Source organism: Typopeltis vanoorti, chromosome 3 (assembly GCF_054136105.1).
Source record: "Typopeltis vanoorti isolate ZY-2024b chromosome 3, IOZ_Tvanoo_1.0, whole genome shotgun sequence".
Taxonomy (NCBI): domain Eukaryota; kingdom Metazoa; phylum Arthropoda; class Arachnida; order Uropygi; family Thelyphonidae; genus Typopeltis; species Typopeltis vanoorti.
Genome location: NC_143551.1, coordinates 105,997,832 through 106,020,642, shown reverse-complemented (window position 1 = coordinate 106,020,642; position 22,811 = coordinate 105,997,832). Strand labels below are relative to the sequence as shown.

General features: G+C 34.7%; 1 protein-coding gene across 2 annotated transcripts in view; it reads right to left on the bottom strand.

Moving 5' to 3' along the window:
* Window positions 1-22,811, bottom strand: part of spg (dedicator of cytokinesis spg) — an 869,351-nt gene that overhangs the window by 708,294 nt on the left and 138,246 nt on the right. For both annotated transcript variants that reach the window (XM_090390789.1, XM_090390790.1), the window contains 2 exons: window positions 9,361-9,445; window positions 2,798-2,833 (listed from right to left, as the gene is read on the bottom strand). In XM_090390789.1, coding sequence (XP_090246915.1) covers window positions 2,798-2,833; window positions 9,361-9,445 — 121 coding nt within the window. The remainder of the gene's footprint in view (window positions 1-2,797; window positions 2,834-9,360; window positions 9,446-22,811) is intronic.

The window sequence follows — 22,811 nt, the reverse complement described above, 5'->3', positions numbered from 1 at the left end:
AGAAGAGTATCAAAATTGATACCAGGATTGTGGAATACTGATTATGAAGACAGATTGAGTATTTTTAGGCTGCAGACACTAGCAAACAGGAGAAAGAGGGGTGATATGATTGAGACTTATATAAACTTCTAAAAGGGTTAAATTGAATTTCAGTAGATGAAACTTTCCATTTTACGGAGGATAGGAAAAGTACGCAAGAGCATCCTTGGAAGTTGCGAATGAATGCTGTCAAGAAGACGAGAGCTAGATTTTTCTCTCATAGAGTGGTGCATGATTGGAACAGACTGCCATTGGATGATGTTGTGTACGCAAGTAGTGTGAATGAATTCAATAACAGGTATGACAGTTGTTGAAAGTTTTTTCACTTGGTTATACTATAAATTAAAGATACCAAGAAATTATATCATATACTTGGTTTAATCCTTTATCCAAGTGTAAGCAAACAAGTTTGTGCCTGAACTATTTTCAGGACCAGGGGCAACTCATGGTAAAGGTGGTATGACTTCACATCACTTGCCTTAGTATCCCATAATAAAAAGCACATATTCTTGCAGACATGTATAATGCTATGCATTATGGGAAGGATCACTACCCAGACTGGTTTCCCTGTTTTGAATTTCAGTAGATGGAATGGAATTTTTCATTTTACGGAGGATGGGAAATGTATGCAAGAACACGGGGTTACCTCTCCAAAAAGTCGTGTGATCACTCAGATCACCCAACAATGAGTGACCTGAGTGTTCATTTAACTCAGCGGTGGATCTGCTCAGTGACAAGCTCCCCTACTATCAAGCAGAACTGCTCATATTTCAGGAAAAGCATCATCCAAGGAAGCCCTAATACAGGCCACCCCCAATGGATCCAAATCCCTGGATGCTCGAAAGTCCCTAAGGCAAAAATCCTAAGGGAGCAAAACTCTGCTCCCCCAGAATCAAACCACCAACCGGTTTCAACCTTCATTGAGGTCTCATCAGTGGGAGCCAGAACCAGAGGTGATACCAAGGTTGAAGTAATGCAGAAGTCGTATTTTTATATACGAGTTGCCAAAAGGTGAAACTTGGTAATAATTAAACCAAGAAATTATATACTTGGTTTAATCCTTTATCCAAGTGTAAGCAAACAAGTTTGCACCTGAACTATTTTCAGAATTGGGGGCAACTTGTGTTAAAGGGTGGTATGACTTCACATCACTTGCCTTAGTATCCCATAATGCAAATCACATATCCTTGTAGACATGTATAATGCTATGCATTATGGGAAGGGTCGCTACCCAGACCGGTTTCAACTTTTATTGAGGTCTCATCAGTGGGAGCCAGACCCAGAGGTGATACCAAGGTTGAAGTAATGTAGAAGTCAAAGGATTAAACCAAGTTCATAATTTCTTGGTATCTTTAATTTATAGTATAACCAAGTGAAAAAAAACTTTCAACAACTATCTATCTCTAATCCAGAGTATTTTAATAATGTGCGACACCTTTTGGCAACTTGTATATGAAAATATGACTTCTGCATTACTTCACCTTTGGTATCACCGCTGGGTCTAGCTCCCACTGATAATACCTCAATAAAGGTCGAAACTGGTCTGGGTAGTGATCCTTCCCATAATGCATAGCATTATGCATGTCTGCAAGGATATGTGATTTGCATTATGGGATACTAAGGCAAGTGATGTGAAGTCATACCACCTTTACCATGAGTTGCCCGATTCCTGAAAATAGTTCAGGCACAAACTTGTTTGCTTACACTTGGATAAAGGATTAAACCAAGTATATAATTTATTGGTATCTTTAATTTAACAGGTATGACAGTTGATATGAATAGTTTAACAAAATATCAAACTTCTGTTTAGTGAACTTAAAATATATACAACCTGAGTTTATAACAAGGTTTTGCTTTAAAAAGATTTATGAGACCTCTTACAAAATGTATATTCCATGATATCTAAAATGCACAATGTTGGGAACAAAAAGACTGACTTGGGCTTACAAGATTTGGTTCAAAATTATGAGCAAATGAAACACCAAACTGGAACACATTTATAATGAAAATATTATTGTGAACATATGATGATAATGTACTTCTCAGTCATGTTGCCTTCTCTAATGACATCACTGTTCATGTTCTTGTCTTTTCATGGGCTAGTAAGGCCAGAGATGCAAGTGTTGATCAAGAGAAATGAACAAAGAATATATATATATAAAACAGTTCCCTAATAACATGTGATGCCATCACTTCAAATTCAATGACTGGGCCACTCTTTCTGACAAAAGCCACAGTGACCAGCAGCATACCTGAATACTGTGTAAAAGTATGCAATCCTATGAATATTCAAAAGGATATGTCTTCCAGCACAACAAAATCCTACCATATTATTCCAATCTGGTGGAAACCTTCCTGAATGAGCAGTTATCAAAAACAGATAAATTGGAAGAAATAATTCCATTGCATAGCTTCTACATGGTGAAATTTGGTGAAATATCAAACAACATGAAGAATATGGCTGAGCTTCATGTAGCAAATAATAGCTACATGCAATTTTTTTGCACCATATATGCTATAAAATATATGGCAAGAAACTAGAACAATCCTGATATTTCTCCATGAGTATCAGTGAAAAACCAATGATTTTATTTCTATTAGTTTGCAAAATATATCATAAGACTATTTTTTGGCTATTGCTTTGTATATGCTGGAAAAGAATAAGGTCAGTATGCTATCAAGTGACTTACAATATGTATCTGTAATGCATAAGGGTGTGTCAATTAATATAACTAAACAATTTCTTCCAGAAGCTTACCCCAAGTCCTGAAACATTTTCTGAACTCTGAAGGTGCTGAAACAAAATAAAAAAAATTAGTTTAAAAAATCATTAAACTATTTACATATTTTTCAAATATATAATATACTTTTAATTATAATTTAATAATTTAATTATAATACAATTTTTGTTTTTGATTTTTAAAGGCAATCACTAAAACCGATGCTATTAGTTTGGAACTAGATTTCCAATATCAGCATTCAGGCAGAATTAAATTGGTGGTACAATCGACCAATGTCCAATGAACAGTGCGTATCCTGTTTATGTCACCATATGTGTATCTCATCTACATACAAACAGATAATGTGGTGGTGATTTTCTTTTCATCAATCCAAACTCTGAAAGCAGATCCATTATTTAGTTAGGAACGATTAGAAAAATAAAAACTAAATTATTTTTGTTTTGTTTTTTCTAATTTTACTTGTGCTTCTGTAATAATTTCTTTATAAAGAATATTTGTTTTGGTAGAATTCATGTGGCCTCTTGTCACTGAAGAAGTGTCAATGATAAGTGGAAAACGTGAATGGAGAAACAGATGTGTTTCATGAGTGTTTTTATTTTTGTAGAAGAAGAAGAATTTTTATTCTTCAGTAGAAGAAGTGTCAATGACAAGTACATATGACAGAAAGATTAATAACATTAAAAATAATAAAATAATCCTTAAGCCTAATCTCCCTCTACACCTATTAAGTGCCATTCAATTCTTAAGAAACAACCCTGATATAATTATGAAAAAAGATAAAGGTGATGTGGTACTTATCAAGAAATTCGATTATAAAAACAAAAATAGCCAATGATAAAAAAAATACCAAAATACATATCAGAAAATGGATAATGATCTAATATCTAATCTTATGAAGCAAATTAAACTTTCCTCATGAACTAAAAAATAAAGGGAAAAAAATTCATAAACATGCTATGAAAAAGACTTATACCTTCAAACAAAACATTTGCTCTAATTTTTAGCCAAATTAAAATCCACAAAGAAGGCCATCCCATACATTCCCATAATTTCTTATAAAAGTTACTACCACATCGTGTTTGTCTAAATTTGTGGCAGGTTACTAAAACCTTTAGCATATAAATACATGACCTCCAAGGAATCCGAGAACTCATTGTGGTAAATATTTCAAGATTCATGATTAAAAACACTAATGTGTTCAAACAGATAAAAAATCTTACTTTATCCCCTGATGGCTTACTCTCCTTTGATGTGACCTTGCTTTACACTAACTTGATGTTCCCCCCCCCCAAAAAAAAACACCTCTCATCATCTCCACACATTACTATTAATTTATGTGCAAAATTAACAACTGCTGATATTCCAGTCTTGATTAAATTGATTATTTCAGCCTTTTTAAAAAAAAAAAAAATTTGAAATGATTTTTATATGCAAACATTTGGACTCTCAATGGACAAAAACATAAGTGGCCAACTTGTTGAGTTATTTTTGGCACATCTGGAGTCAAATAAGGAATATTTTTCTTGGTAGAACAATGTCCTGTGTATTGGCTTTACTAACTTTCTGCAATAATATTAGTGATGGATTATGCTTTACTATAAAATATGAAAGAAAAAAATATATATATATAATTTTCTAAATTTAACATTAACTAGATTAGGGATTGGCATTACTATTACTACAAAAATATACTATAAGCCAATCAACATTTTCTCTTATATATCATCCTCACTCCATAAAATAATAATAATAATAATAATAAAAATCCATTGTGTTAACACAATTTATAAACGCATATAAATATACTACCAATTCTCAAGAAGTCCCCTTCCTACATAAAAAATACACAACATTTCATTAATAAAATTAAAAACATTACACTCAATGACCAAGATTTATTAGTCAGCTTTGACATAACTTCCCTTTTCACCAATGTCCCAATCAATGACACTATCTTGCTCCTACAGAACATATTTCCACACGACATCACAGCCCTCTTTGCCCACGCACTCTGCTCTGGAGATTTCGTGTGGCAAAACAATTTTTACCTTCAAAAAGAAGGTTACGGCCATGGGCTCACCACTTCCCACCTCCCCAATAGCTAACTTTTATATGGAAAACTTTGAGCAACGTGTTCTAGAGACAGCATATCTAAAGTCCAAAATTTGGCTCAGATACGTTGACGATATTTTTGCCATTTGGCCCCACGGCTGCAAAGCTCTAAATACATTCCTTAGCCACCTAAACAAACACAAACGTATCCAATTCACCAATGAAAGGGGAAAAAACAACTCTCTTCCTTTCCTAGACACACTTGTCAGACGTCTTCCCTCTGGTTGTCTCTCCTCAGTTTACCGCAAACCTACACACAGAGGCCAATACATACACAAAAATTCTTACCACCACCCAACACAAAAACTAGGTGTCATAAGCACCCTTAAACACAGAGCTCAAACAATTTGTTCTAATGAAAAGGCTCTAAACCAGGAATACAAGATCATCAACCAAACATTTATAAAAAATGGATACAGTAAAAAGACTATTCACAAGATCCTCCATAAAGATACCAGTAAGAACAAAAAAGATTTCAGGAATGCTACTGCCATTCCTTATGTTAGAGGCATTTCTGAAAAAATAGACAGAACACTATGCAAATACAACATTAAAACCACCTTTAAACCCCCAAATAAGTTAAGACACCTACTCAGTTCTTCTAAAGATCCTCTTCCACACCTAGCCCACCCAGGGGGGGGGGTATTCAAAACACAATGCACATGTAACATACCATACATAGGGGAAACAGGGCGAACTATCCCAATCAGACAAGACGAACACAAACGACACATTAAATACCTCCATTTTGGAAAAACCGGCCTTTCTGACCATGCACTCCAAACATACCACAGAATTGATTGGAAAAATACCAAGTCCCTACACCGGACCAAATCCTGGTTTGAGAGAAAATTTAAAGAGTCATGTGAAATGCTCAAACACAACCCATATCTCAACAAAAATGATGGCCTAACCATTTCAAGAATGTGGAGGACCCATCTACAACCTGTATAACAACCTAAACTAGACATAGAAAAATCCCACTACAAGAAGACAACCTGGTGAAGTGTTTGTAACATTCAACAGCAACTGAAAGAAATCACATTATAACAATCAGAACTATCCAGAAGAATATTAATACATGAGGACTTTAGCAGTTTATTGTAGTTGTATTTATTTATTTATTATTATTATTTGTTTTTTTATTTATTTATTTTTTTTTTTTATCACTAGAGGTTAGGCTAGGAAAAAGGATTAATTAACTACGTAGATTTAGTTTACCGGTATACAGGGCACGAGCATGTAGCTTGGTTCCTTATACACTTGTATTCTTCCGATGATGACCTCGATACAGGGGTCGAAACGTCAAGTTTTATTTTATTAGTAATTAATAAAATAATCTGTTCAACACATGTGTTTTTGTGTCTCTAAATTTACAAATATGAAATGATGAAGATGGTGTCAACATCTGGGGTAATTTGGGATAAAATTTGAGTTTCTAGATTTTCTAAGAATAGGTCGGCACAAGAAGGAGAGAGAGGGCTACCAAAGGCTAATCCAGTGAGTTGTTTGTAGTAGGCATTTTGCCATGTAAAATAGTTTGAAGTTAAGCAATGCTTGAACAACTTGGTGATATTGGGTGGGAACAAGTTTTCTAAGATGTTGATGACTTCTGAAACTGGGATATTTGTGAAGATCGATGTGACATCCAGGCTAGCCATAAACAAAGAAACAAACAACTCACTAGATTAGCCGTGGGTAGCCCTCTCTCTCCTTCTTGTGCTGACCTATTGTTAGAAAAATCTAGAAACTCAAATTTTATCCCAAATTACCCCAAAACAAACCACATGGTTTAGGTATGTTGACGACATCTTCATCATTTGGAATCACAAAAAAAGAAGAATTAATAGATTATCTACACAAAATTAATTGCTTCCACAACACCACCATCATCAAGTTCACATTGGGACTAGAAAAAGATAATAAACTTCCATTCCTAGATGTCCTTATTAAGAAACAAACTGACAATAGCATCAACCTGTCAGTATATAGAAAACCTACTAACACTGGACGCTACCTCCAATTTGACTCGTCACACCACATATCCCAGAAACTCAGCATTATCCATATGCTCAAAAAAAGATGTATATGGTGTACCACAGACCCTGGCGATCTACAAGAAGAATTAATGAAAATATCCAAAGATCTATCCCTAAATGGCTACCCTACAAGAATCATCAACAAGATTCTCTTTAGTGATATACCGCAAAGACAACGAGATGAAACCCAATACATCAGCTCTATAACAATTCCATTTGTTAGTGCCATATCCAGAAAATTAGCTCTTCTTCTAAAACCATATAATATCAGAGTAACCTTCAAACCTATTGAGACCATTCAAAAGTTTATAAGATCACCGAAAGATAGCCATCCTTTCTACAAATACTCTGGAGTTTATAGCATACCTTGTTCTTGCGGTATTAATTACATTGAACAGGCATCTAGAAGTTTTGATACAAGAAAGAAAGAAAGAACACATAGGCTATATAAGGAATAACAGACAGGATATATCAGGCCTTTCTTCACACTTTGCCTCTACCAACCATAATATTGAATGGGATATGAGTCATATGCCCTATATAGAAGACAACTACCATTCCAGAACATTTAAAGAAGCTTTAATAATAATGAAACACTACAGTCGCCGCCCATTCAACAGGTAACTTAAATAAGAATCAAGGCCTAATCTTACCAGATATATAGAAAACTCTAATCAAATCATTTAACCAAAAAGAAACGAACTTTCATGAAAATTACATTAAATATCTCAACAAATAAAAGTTGCACTTGTGACACGCACATTATATCATTGTATCACGCACAGTGATAACTTTATATAATTTTTAGAATCATCAGTTAGTTTCCTAGTTTTTGTTACTTTCTATTGTTTACCAGTGTATTCCTTTGAAAATGCTGACAGATATTAGTCAGTGAAACGTTGGATATTAAACTAATATTTACTTGATTAACATACAGAATTAAGTCTTTAATTTATTAATTACATATACACAGTTTCTTATAATAAATTTTACAGAGTAAACTAATTAAAATGAATGACATATTTATATAGAGTCTTTTCTATAATTAATTAATAATTAATTAATTAATAAAATAATTAATTAATAACAAACAAAACTCAAAGCATTTATATGAATAATATATTACAAGCAAGAGACTAACAACAAATAATATTTACAAGTGTTGCTTATGACATGGTCGATTATGTTAAATGTGAATGAAGTATTAAAACATAAAATATCTTCATTCACAATTTAACAATATTTACTGCCCCTAATTATTTTAGAGGTTTAGGCAGCTTCATCATATTGAAATGAACCCAAAGCTTACAACCAATCAAAGTACTTCATGCCCACCAATGCCATTTACAGGGAATGCTTCTATTATTTTCTTATATTCTTCCACACTTCTTAGTATGGTTACATATGAAACAGCTTGACCCAGTAAAGTTTTACTGTCCTTTCATAAGTAACAAAATCCATAGTTGTCAACCAGATCTGTTCTTATTTTACAAGTTTTTTAGTTATTAGAGAGTTTGTTATTTTCCACACAAAGTATCTTTTTAATGTTTTAATTTTCTCATACACTAATCTTGGGTTTATTATTAATTTCCAAACAATTTTCTATGGTTAAATGATTTATTAACTTTTAATGGTATTTGCACCACACAGTCTAGTTTTTATACCACTTCTATATACGAGAATGAGGAGAAGAGCTGACATTATCAAAAGTGTGTGCGTATGTGTCCTTCTTAATCACTTTATTAATCATCAAAGCAGTAAGATGAAGTCTTTTTAGTGTCCATTATCCTAAATAATAATTTTAATTTCCAATTGATAGTGAACATATAAGATATATTGACTTTTGATATAATAACAGTATTCTAAATTTTTAACTGGCTTTCAAAGAAATCACAATGTTCAAAACATGTCATGCCATCAGTGGCAAGTCTAAATATGAGTATTAATGAAACAAAATGTGGTATATGTAGAACTGTATAATGCTATCACATTTAAAAGCTTTAGTTTGTTAATGCTTAATGAAACAAAATGTAGTATATGTGGAACTGTATAATGCTATATCAACATTTAAAAACTTTAGTTTCTCAATGTACACATATGAATATTTTATCTTTCTCACTGATTTTCTCCATTAAACTATGTTATGTTTGCAAGTTAAGGGATGTCCTTCAAGATCAATTTTTTCAAGTAAAAATATAATATCTCATCCAATCACAAATGGAATTTGAACCTGATCTTACAGTTAACAAGCAAAGTCTTTATTATTCTATGATAAGAAGGTATTCGATTAATGCACTTTGATATACATAATGAACAGCAAGTAGGCAAATGGAACATTTTTATAGCAATCATATAAACTAAAATCTTGAAACTGTATTTAATGCTGAAATTCACAAAATATACACCACAAACTAATTTCTTAAACCTACCACTTGGTAGAGATCCATAGGGCTCAGAGTATCTGCCTCCACTACTTCACTTTCTACTCTAGGAACAAGATCCAGACCCAACTGTCTGTAAACAATAAAAAAAATTAATATACATGAAGTGCTGACTTCTCATTCCCTCAAGACTTATTATTACTATTTTTTTAAATTTAAATAATTAACATTTCATGAGCTGACTAAAACTGAACATCTCATTAGTAACTGGTCTAACTGCAAAATTCAGTTTAATGCAGATCCACCTCGGACATGAAACTGTCGCACTAAGACATTTTCATAAGCTTTCTTGGAATGATGCATTTAAAAAGGCATATTATAATGGAATCATAAATCCTACTTAAAGTAACTCTGTGATGTGGATTCGGTGGACCTTGTTATAATCATGTTTTATATATATATATATATACAGGGTGTTCGGGATAAATTTGACAGTTTCGTAAGGAAAAAGAAAATCTTCTTTGTATCTATTAAATTTAATGAATTGACAAAAAAACATTACAGGCAGAGTTAATTACAATACTATCAACAAGATTTACTCAAAATAACCACCATTAGCATCGATCACAGCTTCAATTCTGCTTCGGAACCTCGAACAAGCTGATGCTACAGTCTCCCTGGGAAGGGCCGCAAAAACTTTTAATTTTATCCATTAACTGGGCTTTTGTATTACTGGAAGTGCGATTGGTGTCTTTTTCAACTGCGCCCCCATACAAAATAATCCATGGGGTTAAGGTCTGGGGAGTTTGGAGGCCAAACATTTGGACTGGTGAAATCGTAGAAATTTTCAGACAACCATTTTTGACTTTTCCCAGAGGTGTGGCAAGGGGCCGAATCCTGCTGCCATACATACGGCCTACCATTGGCTACCCTTGTTATCCAGGGCTTGACTACAGTTAGCAACTCCACGAACAAAGCCCGAATTCCAATGCCAGGGTTCTTTAACACCTGTTCCTGCAGATTTGCGAGGAATTCTGCTGTACGAACGCAATCAGATCGTCTGCTAGGGATCTTTCTTCTTGCTAAATCCTCGTAGTCACCATTGCAAGTCTCTAGTTCATGCCTGATTGTTTTTACTGTATTCAGGGAGCATTGGGCAGCAGTCGTAATATCCTTATTTTGATGGCGGGCACGAATCATCATGATACAAGTTATTCTCTTCCATGATTCAGGTGGGTTCCAGCTATCCATCCTTTCTGACATCTTGTATATGAATGAAGAAGGGTCCAAACTTTTAAATGAAGAGAAGTGTGTGTTAATACATGTAACTTACGGAAAAATATAATTAATTATAAATATGTCAAATTTATCCCGAACACCCTGTATATATATATATATATATATTTTTTTTTTTTTTTTTTTTTAATGGCTGCAATGAACAGACCAGTGTATTGTCTGTTCATTTTTGTTTTGTATTTGGTTACTTAAACAATAAAACTTGGGGGTGCTTAAGGGTCAAAGCTGTATAACTGAGAGGAGACCTCCACATAGCCTTTAAAGGAATGCGGAGAACCGACCAGGGCTTCTGACCTAATGTCCAATCCTCACCTTCTCGTGGTGCACCCTGTTGGGTATCTACTTTGATACTGAACGAACGAGGATGGGCTGGCAATTTGGGATTTAGCCGACCAAATTGTATTCTTATTGGTTAAACCAAAATAAAAAATGATGGTACAACATGACAAAAGTTCATGCCGGCTGGGGCGTCGCCCGGTTAAACAAGGCCCCCGTTGTTTTCGCCAGGGAACCAGGGCGAACAGCGAAAAGTCAGTTACTGGAACAAATCTGAAAACAAACCCCAACTCAACATCACCAGAGTTAAAGATCGGTACTATCAACGTAAGAAGCCTGAATGGCAAAGAAATGGAGCTAGCTGAGGAACTAGATAAGTACCAGATCGACATAATCGGGGTGACTGAAACAAAAAAGACCAAAACTGGTGAGATCTTTCTGAGCAATAAATACAAAATGTTATATTCAGGCAATGACAATCAAGGAAAAGAAGGAGTAGCCATAGTATTCAACACAAAATACGAGGCTAATCTTCTTGAATGGCAGTCAGTCTCAAGTAGAGTAATGTGGGCAAATATGAGAATGGGGAACTGGACAATGAGACTTATTTGTGCCTATGGTCCCACAGAAGGTTCTACTAAGGTAGAAGTGGAGGAATTTTTTGAGGCTTGAGAAAAAGCAACTGACACAATGAAAAAGGAAAAGTTGGTCCTTGTTGGGAATCTAAATAGCAGAGTAGGAAATGATTGTGAGACATACAAAAATATTTTGGGAAAATTTGGAGAAAAGAGCAAAGCTAATAATAATGGCAAATATCTGTTGGATTTCTGCTCAGGACATGGACTGGTTATTACTAACACCATGTTCCAACATAAAAATGTGCACAAATTCACATGGAGAGAAGAGGCTAGGAATAAGAAAAGTCTCATTGACTATGTTATTGTTGATAGTGATGTTTTCTCCTTGGTGCAAGACACCAGAGTGTACAGAGGATTTGAAATTGGAAGTGATCACTATTTAGTCTTGAGCAGGATAAAATTGAATTTCATATTGAAAAGAATAACATGTAAGAAAGTTTTAAAGCGAATAAAAGTTGAGCAGCTCTCAGATGTGAACTGTAGACTAAAATACAGAAATATTATTGAAAAGAAAATGAAAGAGTTTGAGAACAGGAATCAAACCTTGGAGATTCCGTGGCAAACTCTGAAGGAAGCATTGATTGATTCTGCCAGAGAGGCATGTGGTGAGGTTGTGTGCAAGGATAAAAAAATCAGAACTCCCTGGTGGACACAGGAAGTTAAAGAGGCAGTGAAGGAAAAGAAGAAAGCATATCAAAAGTTCCTGGCAAATAAGTCAGCTTTTACTCTTACAGAATACAGAGACAAATGTAAGAAAGCTAAACAGTGTGTAAAACTAGCTAAACAAAAGTCATGGGAGGACTTTGGCAAGAATATAGAAAATAAATATCAAGAAGGTGGCAAAATATTCTGGAGGTTGTTGAAGAAGCTTAGGAATGGAGGAAAGAGTGCTGTAAAAGGAATTAGAGATGATAAAGGTGAAATGAAAACAGGAGAAAAAGATATCCTTGAAGTATGGAGTAATTACTTTGAAAAACTGCTAAATGAAACAAGCAGTGACGACAGCACAGTGATAAAAAACACTGACCAGGCATGCAGTCAGGAATACATATCCATACTTGAAGTCGAAAAAGCCATCAAAGGCTTGAAATGTGGAAAGGCACCAGGAGTAGATGATATTCGACCAGAAATGCTGAAGTATGGTGGTATAAGAGTCTTACAGTGGCTGCACTGCATAGTTCAGAGAGCCTGGACAGAGGGACGAATTCCCGATGATTGGAGTAGAGCTCTCATAGTACCCATATATAAAAAGGGAAATAAAACTGAATGTGAGAATTACAGAGGTATTTCCCTACTGAGTGTTCCTGGCAAGATCTATGCAAGTATACTTGAGAAACGGTTGAGAAGAATTGTGGAAGAAAAGTTTGGTGAAGAACAAGCTGGATTCAGGCCAAATAGAGGCTGTCAGGATCAGATCTTCACTTTACGACAAATAGTAGAGAAAGCATGGGAATATAACAAAGATCTGTATTTAAGTTTTGTCGATTTGGAAAAGGCATATGACAAGGTGCCAAGAGAGAAGCTATTCAATACGCTGCAGTTATATGGTGTCAATGGGGCATTATATCAAGCAATACTTAGTCTTTATTTGAGTTGTGAGTCAGCAGTTAGAATTGAAGGAAGTACAGGAAGATGGTTTAATGTTAAATCTGGTGTGAGACAAGGATGTACATTATCCCCTCTGTTATTCATTATCTATATGGATCACATTATGAAGGAATGTGGTATTAAACCTGATATCAAAATTGGAGATGTTAATGTCAGCTCTTTGCTTTATGCGGATGATGTTATACTTCTAAATAAATCCGCTACAAGTCTGCAAGATTCTCTGATTAAATTGAATAGCTGTTGTAATAGATATGGTATGAAGGTCAGCAATAAAAAGACAAAGACAATGAAAATAGGCAGGATCATTGAAAATGTCAACTGTGTTGTGAATGGAGAACCTGTGGAACAAGTAAAACGTTTCAGCTACTTAGGCACAATTTTTACTGAAGATGGTAAATTAAATATGGAAATAGACAACAGAATCAGCAAAGCTGGTATCCTGGGAAGTCAGTTGAATAAATTCATATGGAATAAGAAAGAAATTAGTCGGAACACTAAATTAGCTGTATACAAGACAGTGTTCAAACCAATTTTAACTTATGGATCTGAGAGCTGGGTCAGAAGTAAAACACTTGACCAAAGACTAGAGACCGCAGATATGAGAGTCCTGAGAAAGATTAGAGGCGTGAACAGATGGCATCAATGGCAATATCATATTAAAAATGAGGATATTAGGAAAGAACTTGACATTGTCGGCATCCAGGAATGCATTAGCAGAGCTAATCTCAGGTGGTATGGTCACTTAAATAGAATGGGAGAGGAAAGATTAGCAAAACAAGTGTTCTCTGCCAGGTTGGCAGGAAAACGACCCAGAGGAAGACCAAGATATAGGTGGATTGATACGGTACAAAGTGCCTTAGACGATAGAAATATAAGATCTGATAATGTTGGAGTCTTGACAAGTAACAGACTGATTTGGAGGAAAATTGTAGATAGGAAGTTAGTAATGATGTAATTTTTTCATGTAGTACTGTCATATCCTGTACACCCCTTGAGGGTACATGGCAGGAATTTGATGATGATGAACATTAAAACTTGAGCTTTTTCTTGGTTTTATTCATTGACCACATATTAATAAATGATATACACAAACTGTCAACAAGTTTCACTAGCTATTCTGTCTGGCTTCTTCAGGACAAGTATAATGGTACACACTAACGTTTGCTAGTAAAAAAGATGAATGGAGAATACAGTCAAAGAAATTAAAACTGACGCATAACATCATAAGCATGGAGCACAGTGTCTCAGTCATTGTTTATTGAGCGCATTATATAGTTTTTTAGCAAAATGAAATTCTGGTAAGCTGAGTGAATTTATTAGGCTTTTCCAGATGTCTTTCAGAATCATTCCTTGATTTCTGTTTAGATTTTCTCCCGAACGGAGTACAACTGCGGCTTCTTTGAAGTTTCAACATCGAAAATCTTCTTCTATATAAGGCATGGAGCTATTCTTTTTTTTGAATTTCCAGGCTTCTTGATGTTTGGCCTATGTAATTTAATCCACAGGAAATGGGATGTTGTATACACCTGTATATTTGAAGAAAGCATTAATGTCCTTAGGAGATCTTAAAATGTGGCGTATAGTTTTGATAGGTTTGAGAGCAACTCTGACGTTGAAAGACTTCAGGAGTTTGACTATTTTTGTTGAAATTGAGCATGCATAAGGGATGACGACGGACAATGTATTATGCGCAACAGGAGGTTGTTGCTGTGGAGGGTTTCTATGAAGAATCTTTTTGATTATATTTTTTGGGTAACCGTTGTTTACTAGTGTTTGAGATATGAGCGTGAGTTCATCAAGGAGATCTTTTTCTTCTGAAATAATATTGGTCGCTCTATTTTTAAACATATGTATTATGCTGAGTTTTTGCACCATATGGTGAGACGATTTGAAGTGCAGGTAACTTCCAGTGTCTGTTGGTTTTCGATAGATTGTGAGCTGGATTTGTCCATTCTCTTGTTTCTTTATTAGTGTATCTAGAAAAGGCAATTGGTTATTCTTTTCAAGCTCTAATGTGAACTTTATTTTTTGATGGAAGGAATTTATTTTTGTAAGGAAATCAAATAAGGTAGTTTCTTTGCCCTTCCAAATTATGAAAACATCATCTACGTATCTCCACCAAAGCAACGGCTTTGAATTTAGCTTCTAGTTTTTTCCATGAACAGATCAGCACAGGGAGGTGATAAGGGACTGCCCATGGCTAAGCCATGGGCAGTCCCTTATCACCTCCCTGTGCTGATCTGTTTATCACCTCCCTTATCCATGGGCAGTCCCTTAGCATCAAGTTGTTCATGAATTGTGTTATTCACTTTGAAATAATTCGATTTGAGGCAATGGCAAAAAAGCTGGGCTGTGTCATGTGGATAGAGATGGTCCATGATCTTGATAACTTCAACAGGTACGTTGGTGAATAACGAAACCATGTCTAAGCTTGCAAGGATGTCTGTTTTTAAGATGGAGATGCCTTTTAATTTTTCAGTGAAATGCTTAGAATTCTTTATGAAGGAATCTGATTTTTTTATGTTATCTTTCAAAAGCCGGGCTAGATATTTAGCTAGTAGATACGTAGGAGAATTTCTTCCATTGACGATCGGGCAGAGCGGAACTCCAATTTTGTACACTTTTGGTGCACCATATAAGCTTGGCATCAGTGGGGTGGGTGTAGAGATTTCAGACTTCGTTGTAAGTCCGCCATCATGTTCTGTAATAGGATATTAGTCTCTTTTTGATTTTGTAAAGTTGGATCGACATCTAATATGTGATAGGTTGACATGTCTGAAACTAACTCAGTGATCTTTGTTATGGTCTTTGGTGTTCAATATAACTGTTGAGTTGCCTTTGTCTGTCTTTATGATGATTATATCTTTGTTCTTCTTTAGGTTTAAGAGAGCTCACTTCTCAAGAGAAGTCATTTTGAACAACAGACTTTTTTATTTTATCATCATCATCAAATTCCTGCCATGTACCCTCAAGGGGTGTACAGGATATGACAGTACTACATGAAAAAATTACATCATTACTAACTTCCTATCTACAATTTTCCTCCAAATCAGTCTGTTACTTGTCAAAACCCCAACATTATCAGATCTTATATTTCTATCGTCTAAGGCACTTTGTACCGTATCAATCCACCTATATCTTGGTCTTCCTCTGGGTCGTTTTCCTGCCAACCTGGCAGAGAACACTTGTTTTGCTAATCTTTCCTCTCCAATTCTATTTAAGTGACCATACCATCTGAGATTAGCTCTGCTAATGCATTCCTGGATGCTGACAATGTCAAGTTCTTTCCTAATATCCTCATTTTTAATATGATATTGCCATTGATGCCATCTGTTCACACCTCTAATCTTTCTCAGGACTCTCATATCTGTGGTCTCTAGTCTTTGGTCAAGTGTTTTACTTCTGACCCAGCTCTCAGATCCATAAGTTAAAATTGGTTTGAACACAGTCTTGTATACAGCTAATTTAGTGTTCCGACTAATTTCTTTCTTATTCCATATGAATTTATTCAATTGACTTCCCACGATACCAGCTTTGCTGATTCTGTTGTCTATTTCTATATTTAGTTTACCATCTTCAGTAAAAATTGTGCCTAAGTAGCTGAAATGTTTTACTTGTTCCACAGGTTCTCCATTCACAACACAGTTGACATTTTCAATGATTCTGCCTATTTTCATTGTCTTTGTCTTTTTATTGCTGACCTTCATACCATATCTATTACAACAGCTATTCAATTTAGTCAGAGAATCTTGCAGACTTGTAGCGGATTTATTTAGAAGTATAACATCGTCTGCATAAAGCAAAGAGCTGACATTAACATCTCCAATTTTGATATCAGGTTTAATACCACATTCCTTCATAATGTGATCCATATAGATAATGAATAACAGAGGGGATAATGTACATCCTTGTCTCACACCAGATTTAACATTAAACCATCTTCCTGTACTTCCTTCAATTCTAACTGCTGACTCACAACTCAAATAAAGACTAAGTATTGCTTGATATAATGCCCCATTGACACCATATAACTGCAGCGTATTGAATAGCTTCTCTCTTGGAACCTTGTCATATGCCTTTTCCAAATCGACAAAACTTAAATACAGATCTTTGTTATATTCCCATGCTTTCTCGACTATTTGTCGTAAAGTGAAGATCTGATCCTGACAGCCTCTATTTGGCCTGAATCCAGCTTGTTCTTCACCAAGCTTTTCTTCCACAATTCTTCTCAACCGTTTCTCAAGTATACTTGCATATATCTTGCCAGGAACACTCAGTAGGGAAATACCTCTGTAATTCTCACATTCAGTTTTATTTCCCTTTTTATATATGGGTACTATGAGAGCTCTACTCCAATCATCGGGAATTCGTCCCTCTGTCCAGGCTTTCTGAACTATGCAGTGCAGCCACTGTAAGACTCTTATACCACCATACTTCAGCATTTCTGGTCGAATATCATCTACTCCTGATGCTTTTCCACATTTCAAGCCTTTGATGGCTTTTTCTACTTCAAGTATGGATGTATTCCTGACTGCATGCCTGGTCAGTGTTTTTTATCACTGTGCTGTCGTCACTGCTTGTTTCATTTAGCAGTTTTTCAAAGTAATTACTCCATACTTCAAGGATATCTTTTTCTCCTGTTTTCATTTCACCATTATCATCTCTAATTCCTTTTACAGCACTCTTTCCTCCATTCCTAAGCTTCTTCAACAACCTCCAGAATATTTTGCCACCTTCTTGATATTTATTTTCTATATTCTTGCCAAAGTCCTCCCATGACTTTTGTTTAGCTAGTTTTACACACTGTTTAGCTTTCTTACATTTGTCTCTGTATTCTGTAAGAGTAAAAGCTGACTTATTTGCCAGGAACTTTTGATATGCTTTCTTCTTTTCCTTCACTGCCTCTTTAACTTCCTGTGTCCACCAGGGAGTTCTGATTTTTTTATCCTTGCACACAACCTCACCACATGCCTCTATGGCAGAATCAATCAATGTTTCCTTCAGAGTTTGCCACTGAATCTCCAAGGTTTGATTCCTGTTCTCAAACTCTTTCATTTTCTTTTCAATAATATTTCTGTATTTTAGTCTACAGTTCACATCTGAGAGCTGCTCAACTTTTATTCACTTTAAAACTTTCTTACATGTTATTCTTTTCAATATGAAATTCAATTTTATCCTGCTCAAGACTAAATAGTGATCACTTCCAATTTCAAATCCTCTGTACACTCTGGTGTCTTGCACCAAGGAGAAAACATCACTATCAACAATAACATAGTCAATGAGACTTTTCTTATTCCTAGCCTCTTCTCTCCATGTGAATTTGTGCACATTTTTATGTTGGAACATGGTGTTAGTAATAACCAGTCCATGTCCTGAGCAGAAATCCAACAGATATTTGCCATTATTATTAGCTTTGCTCTTTTCTCCAAATTTTCCCAAAATATTTTTGTATGTCTCACAATCATTTCCTACTTTGCTATTTAGATCCCCAACAAGGACCAATTTTTCATTTTTTATTGTGTCAGTTGCTTTTTCTAAAGCCTCAAAAAATTCCTCCACTTCTACCTTAGTAGAACCTTCTGTGGGACCATAGGCACAAATAAGTCTCATTGTCCAGTTCCCCATTCTCATATTTGCCCACATTACTCTACTTGAGACTGACTGCCATTCAAGAAGATTAGCCTCGTATTTTGTGTTGAATACTATGGCTACTCCTTCTTTTCCTTGATTGTCATTGCCTGAATATAACATTTTGTATTTATTGCTCAGAAAGATCTCACCAGTTTTTGTCTTTTTTGTTTCAGTCACCCCTATTATGTCGATCTGGTACTTATCTAATTCCTCAGCTAGCTCCATTTCTTTGCCATTCAGGCTTCTTACGTTGATAGTACCGATCTTTAACTCTGGTGATTGAGTTGGGGTTTGTTTTCAGATTTGTTCCAGTAGCTGACTTTTCGCTGTTCGCCCTGGTTCCCTGGCGAAAACAACGGGGGCCTTGTTTATCCGGGCGACGCCCCAGCCGGCATGAAATTTTGTCATGTTGTACCATCATTTTTTATTTTGGTTTAACCAATAAGAATACAATTTGGTCGGCTAAATCCCAAATTGCCAGCCCATCCTCGTTCGTTCAGTATCAAAGTAGATACCCAACAGGGTGCACCACGAGAAGGTGAGGATTGGACATTAGGTCAGAAGCCCTGGTCAGTTCTCCGCATTCCTTTAAAGGCTATGTGGAGGTCTCCTGTCAGTTATACAGCTTTGACCCTTAAGCACCCCTTTTTTTTTTTTATTTATTTATTTTATTATTTTTATTTTATTATTTTTTTTAAATGAAAAACCCAAGTTTTCTAATGGTCACTACTTCTGGCTCAAAACAGTATATTATTTCCATTAATCATTTACAATGAATTTGTTAAAAATCACCTGTAACTTTCTATGATTATTTTTCATGCTTCAAAAAGAATAAAAAATAAAAAACATTGGAATATGTACAGAAGCTATATAAAATAAACCATTAAATCTACTTTGTTTGAAAACTCTCTGAACTACTTCTTCAGATTAAGGTAATAAAATATGGACTTAAAAAAAAAGATGTTCAATATATACTGCATTATTTTTTTAATGTGGTCAACAACCTTTTGAGCAGGGGATCCACATAAAAAAAAAAAAAAATATTCGGAATACCATTACATTTTTAAGTCCATATTTTACCATCCACGGTTACACTACATTAGTACTATAACCACGGGTGAGCTAGGAGTTAAACAATCTGAAAACCCTGCTGTAGAGAAGAAAAATTCCATGTTTGGTCTCCAATAAGTAAGGTGTGTGTCTGAGGGATGGGGAGATCTCACGCCAGATGAAATTCATTTATCACCTAAAGGTGGTAAGCTATTCACTTGGCCAACCAGTCTGGCAAATTCAAAAGATAAGCAAAGTAGTCTGAAGAACAAAGAGTCTGAAATTAGTATATTTAAATGAATTCATATAATTTAAGTGGATATACCAAGTATAATATAATCACTCGGCCAACCAGGCTGGCTGAGTGGTTCATGTATCCGCTCTCCAGCCAAGAGGCTGTGGGTTCGAATCCTGCATAGGCATGGATGTTTGTGAGACTCTCCCAATATGGACTGTGTCACCATGGAAGTAGCCCTCACCCTGCAGTGGGTAGAAATATAGGCTGTTAATTTTTTTTTTTTCATTTTTCAACTTCTATTAAGATTTTTAAAAAAGCTTTATAAAAGTCGGAATGCTGAGGTTGATGTCAAAAAGATTGCTGGGTAGCAAAATGAAAACAAATTACACAATTAGATCAACATATATCCACTCTGGCTGGAGTAACTGCTAATGCAATTACACAGAGGGCAAAATAGCACAATTTTATTAATACAATGTGTGTTTTTTTGGTAAGGAAGGGCTTTTTTTTTTTTTTTTCCTGCTATGTGGCACATTTCTATTTCTCTTTCGAATAAAAGGAGTTTTTTCCCACTGAAGACAAATTAACCAGATGGGATATGACAAAGTTACTTTTTTCTTCTGGATAACAAAAGTTTTTCATATTGCAAACAGAACAAGCCTGAGAGCATAGTGAAGTCAGGCAAAAGCATTGGTGCATATAATGTACCTACTAATCAACTATTACTTAGCAATAAGTGACACAGATTTGTGCTGACATTTGCTTGGAGTAAACAGGAATTAAGGACTAAGGTGTTAGAAACTTGATGTGTGGGAGGTGGAAATCAGGAATCATAATTAGGAATCATGCATAAGGACTGCACTTGAGATAGGAAGTTGGATTCAGAGGACTGATATGAGGATATCATTTGGACTATTGCAATAATCAAATCAATCAACCAACCAAAAAAAAAAAAAAAAAAGTTTTTTAAATGTTTAATTTTATTCAAAATTAAGTGGATATTGAATACCACATTATTTCTTAGCCGAATAAGAAACTCAAAGATAGGAGAAACCTAATCTAAGAGTTTCATGCCAAATATAGAAAAATAATTATAGTATAATCATGCGGAGGTTTCTGTGGTTAAGAAGTTCAATCGAATTATTTTGGCTTTGTGACCACATTTTTATTAAAAAGGACTGTTTTTTAAAACTAAACAAGTACTAAAAAACAAACCCGACAAGTTTTGTTTGTTGTCAGACTAACATCTTCAGGGGTAAAGTTAACTAACAGTTTAAAGCACAAACTATAAGAAATTATGAAAAAAAAAAAGAACAAACATGTCCTACATTGATAAAAACTGTTTCACAAGAAAATTTAAAGAGGCAGCAAATATGATCAAAATTCCTATGCAATGCAACAAAAATCAAGGTTTGATTTTAAATCAACTTTGGTCAGTGTTTATCACCCAGTTTTTCAGTTTTTTAACGAACTTTTTTGAAGATGTTAGTCTGACGACTAACGAAACTTGTCGGGTTTGTTTTTTAGTACTTGTTTAGTTTTAAAAAAAAGTCTTTTAATAAAAATGTGGTCACAAAAGCGAAATAAATCGATTAATTATAGTATAGTTTTCTATATTCAGCATGAAACTCTTAGATTAGGTTTTCTATCTTTGAGTTTCTTATTCAGCTAAGAAATAATGTGGTATTCAATATCCACTTAATTTTGAATACTTTACTTTGCCAAAGTGAAGCCTGTTGGCTCTTATTTCAGTAATAGTTTAATTTTATTTTAAAATGTAATCTCACATATAACAAATGTCACAATGGGTTTTTAAGAGATGCCCAAACAATCCAGTATACATGATGAACCTTATTCAAAATCATAAAATGCATGCAAAAGAGATTCAGATATGGAGGTCGGCTAAAAATTATAAAAAGGTAAAAATAAAGTGTGCTACAAATTTAGAATATTTCATTACATCATAAGAATTTCTTTATGTCATATATATTTTTAAGTCAACTATCCAACAAGGTTAATGATGTGTTAATAAAACTTGTCATGGATGACAAGAAAAGAAAAATCTGTTGTAATGTCTGACTAATGCATCGGGATGCATTGTAAATGTTTTATTCCTTTCATAAAACTTAATTATGAACCCTTAAAATAATTATAAATTGTGTTATGTGTAAACATTAGACTACAAGAAAGATAAAAAAATAATAAAAATAAAAAAGCTCAGCTCTGCGCTCAGCTTTGCTCAATATTTTGTAAAGCATATAAATTGGTTTGTTCTACTAAAGTTGTGAGAAAATCTTCGGAAAAGAAAAGTTCAACTAACCTTCTGATACTGAAATTTCCAGTGTCAATTTTAAAACATGCAGTTTCAACAAAGTCAAATTGTGGGGGCTCTTGTTCTGAATTTTCCCAATAAGTAGATGTTGATGTATTTGGCTAGATGCTAACTTCATCTTCAAAAGTTTCTTCATCATCTGAGTCACTGCTAGAGTCGTCTGTAGGATCATCTTTGGAATCGGAACCAAATATTTCATGAAATTCATCATCGCTCATATTAGCATAAGCTTCTACTTCTATATCAGAAAGTTTTCTTTTACTGGCCATGGCAAAATTAAAGGTTCTTAGAGACTGAAAACTAAAACTAGACTAGACGCAATAAACACCATCGTCAGCGCATGTAATATATAGGTGGAAGGGATACGAGATTACTCATAGTTGGCCTATGAAACAAAATTCTGTCTGATAAGCCAACTACGAGATTACTT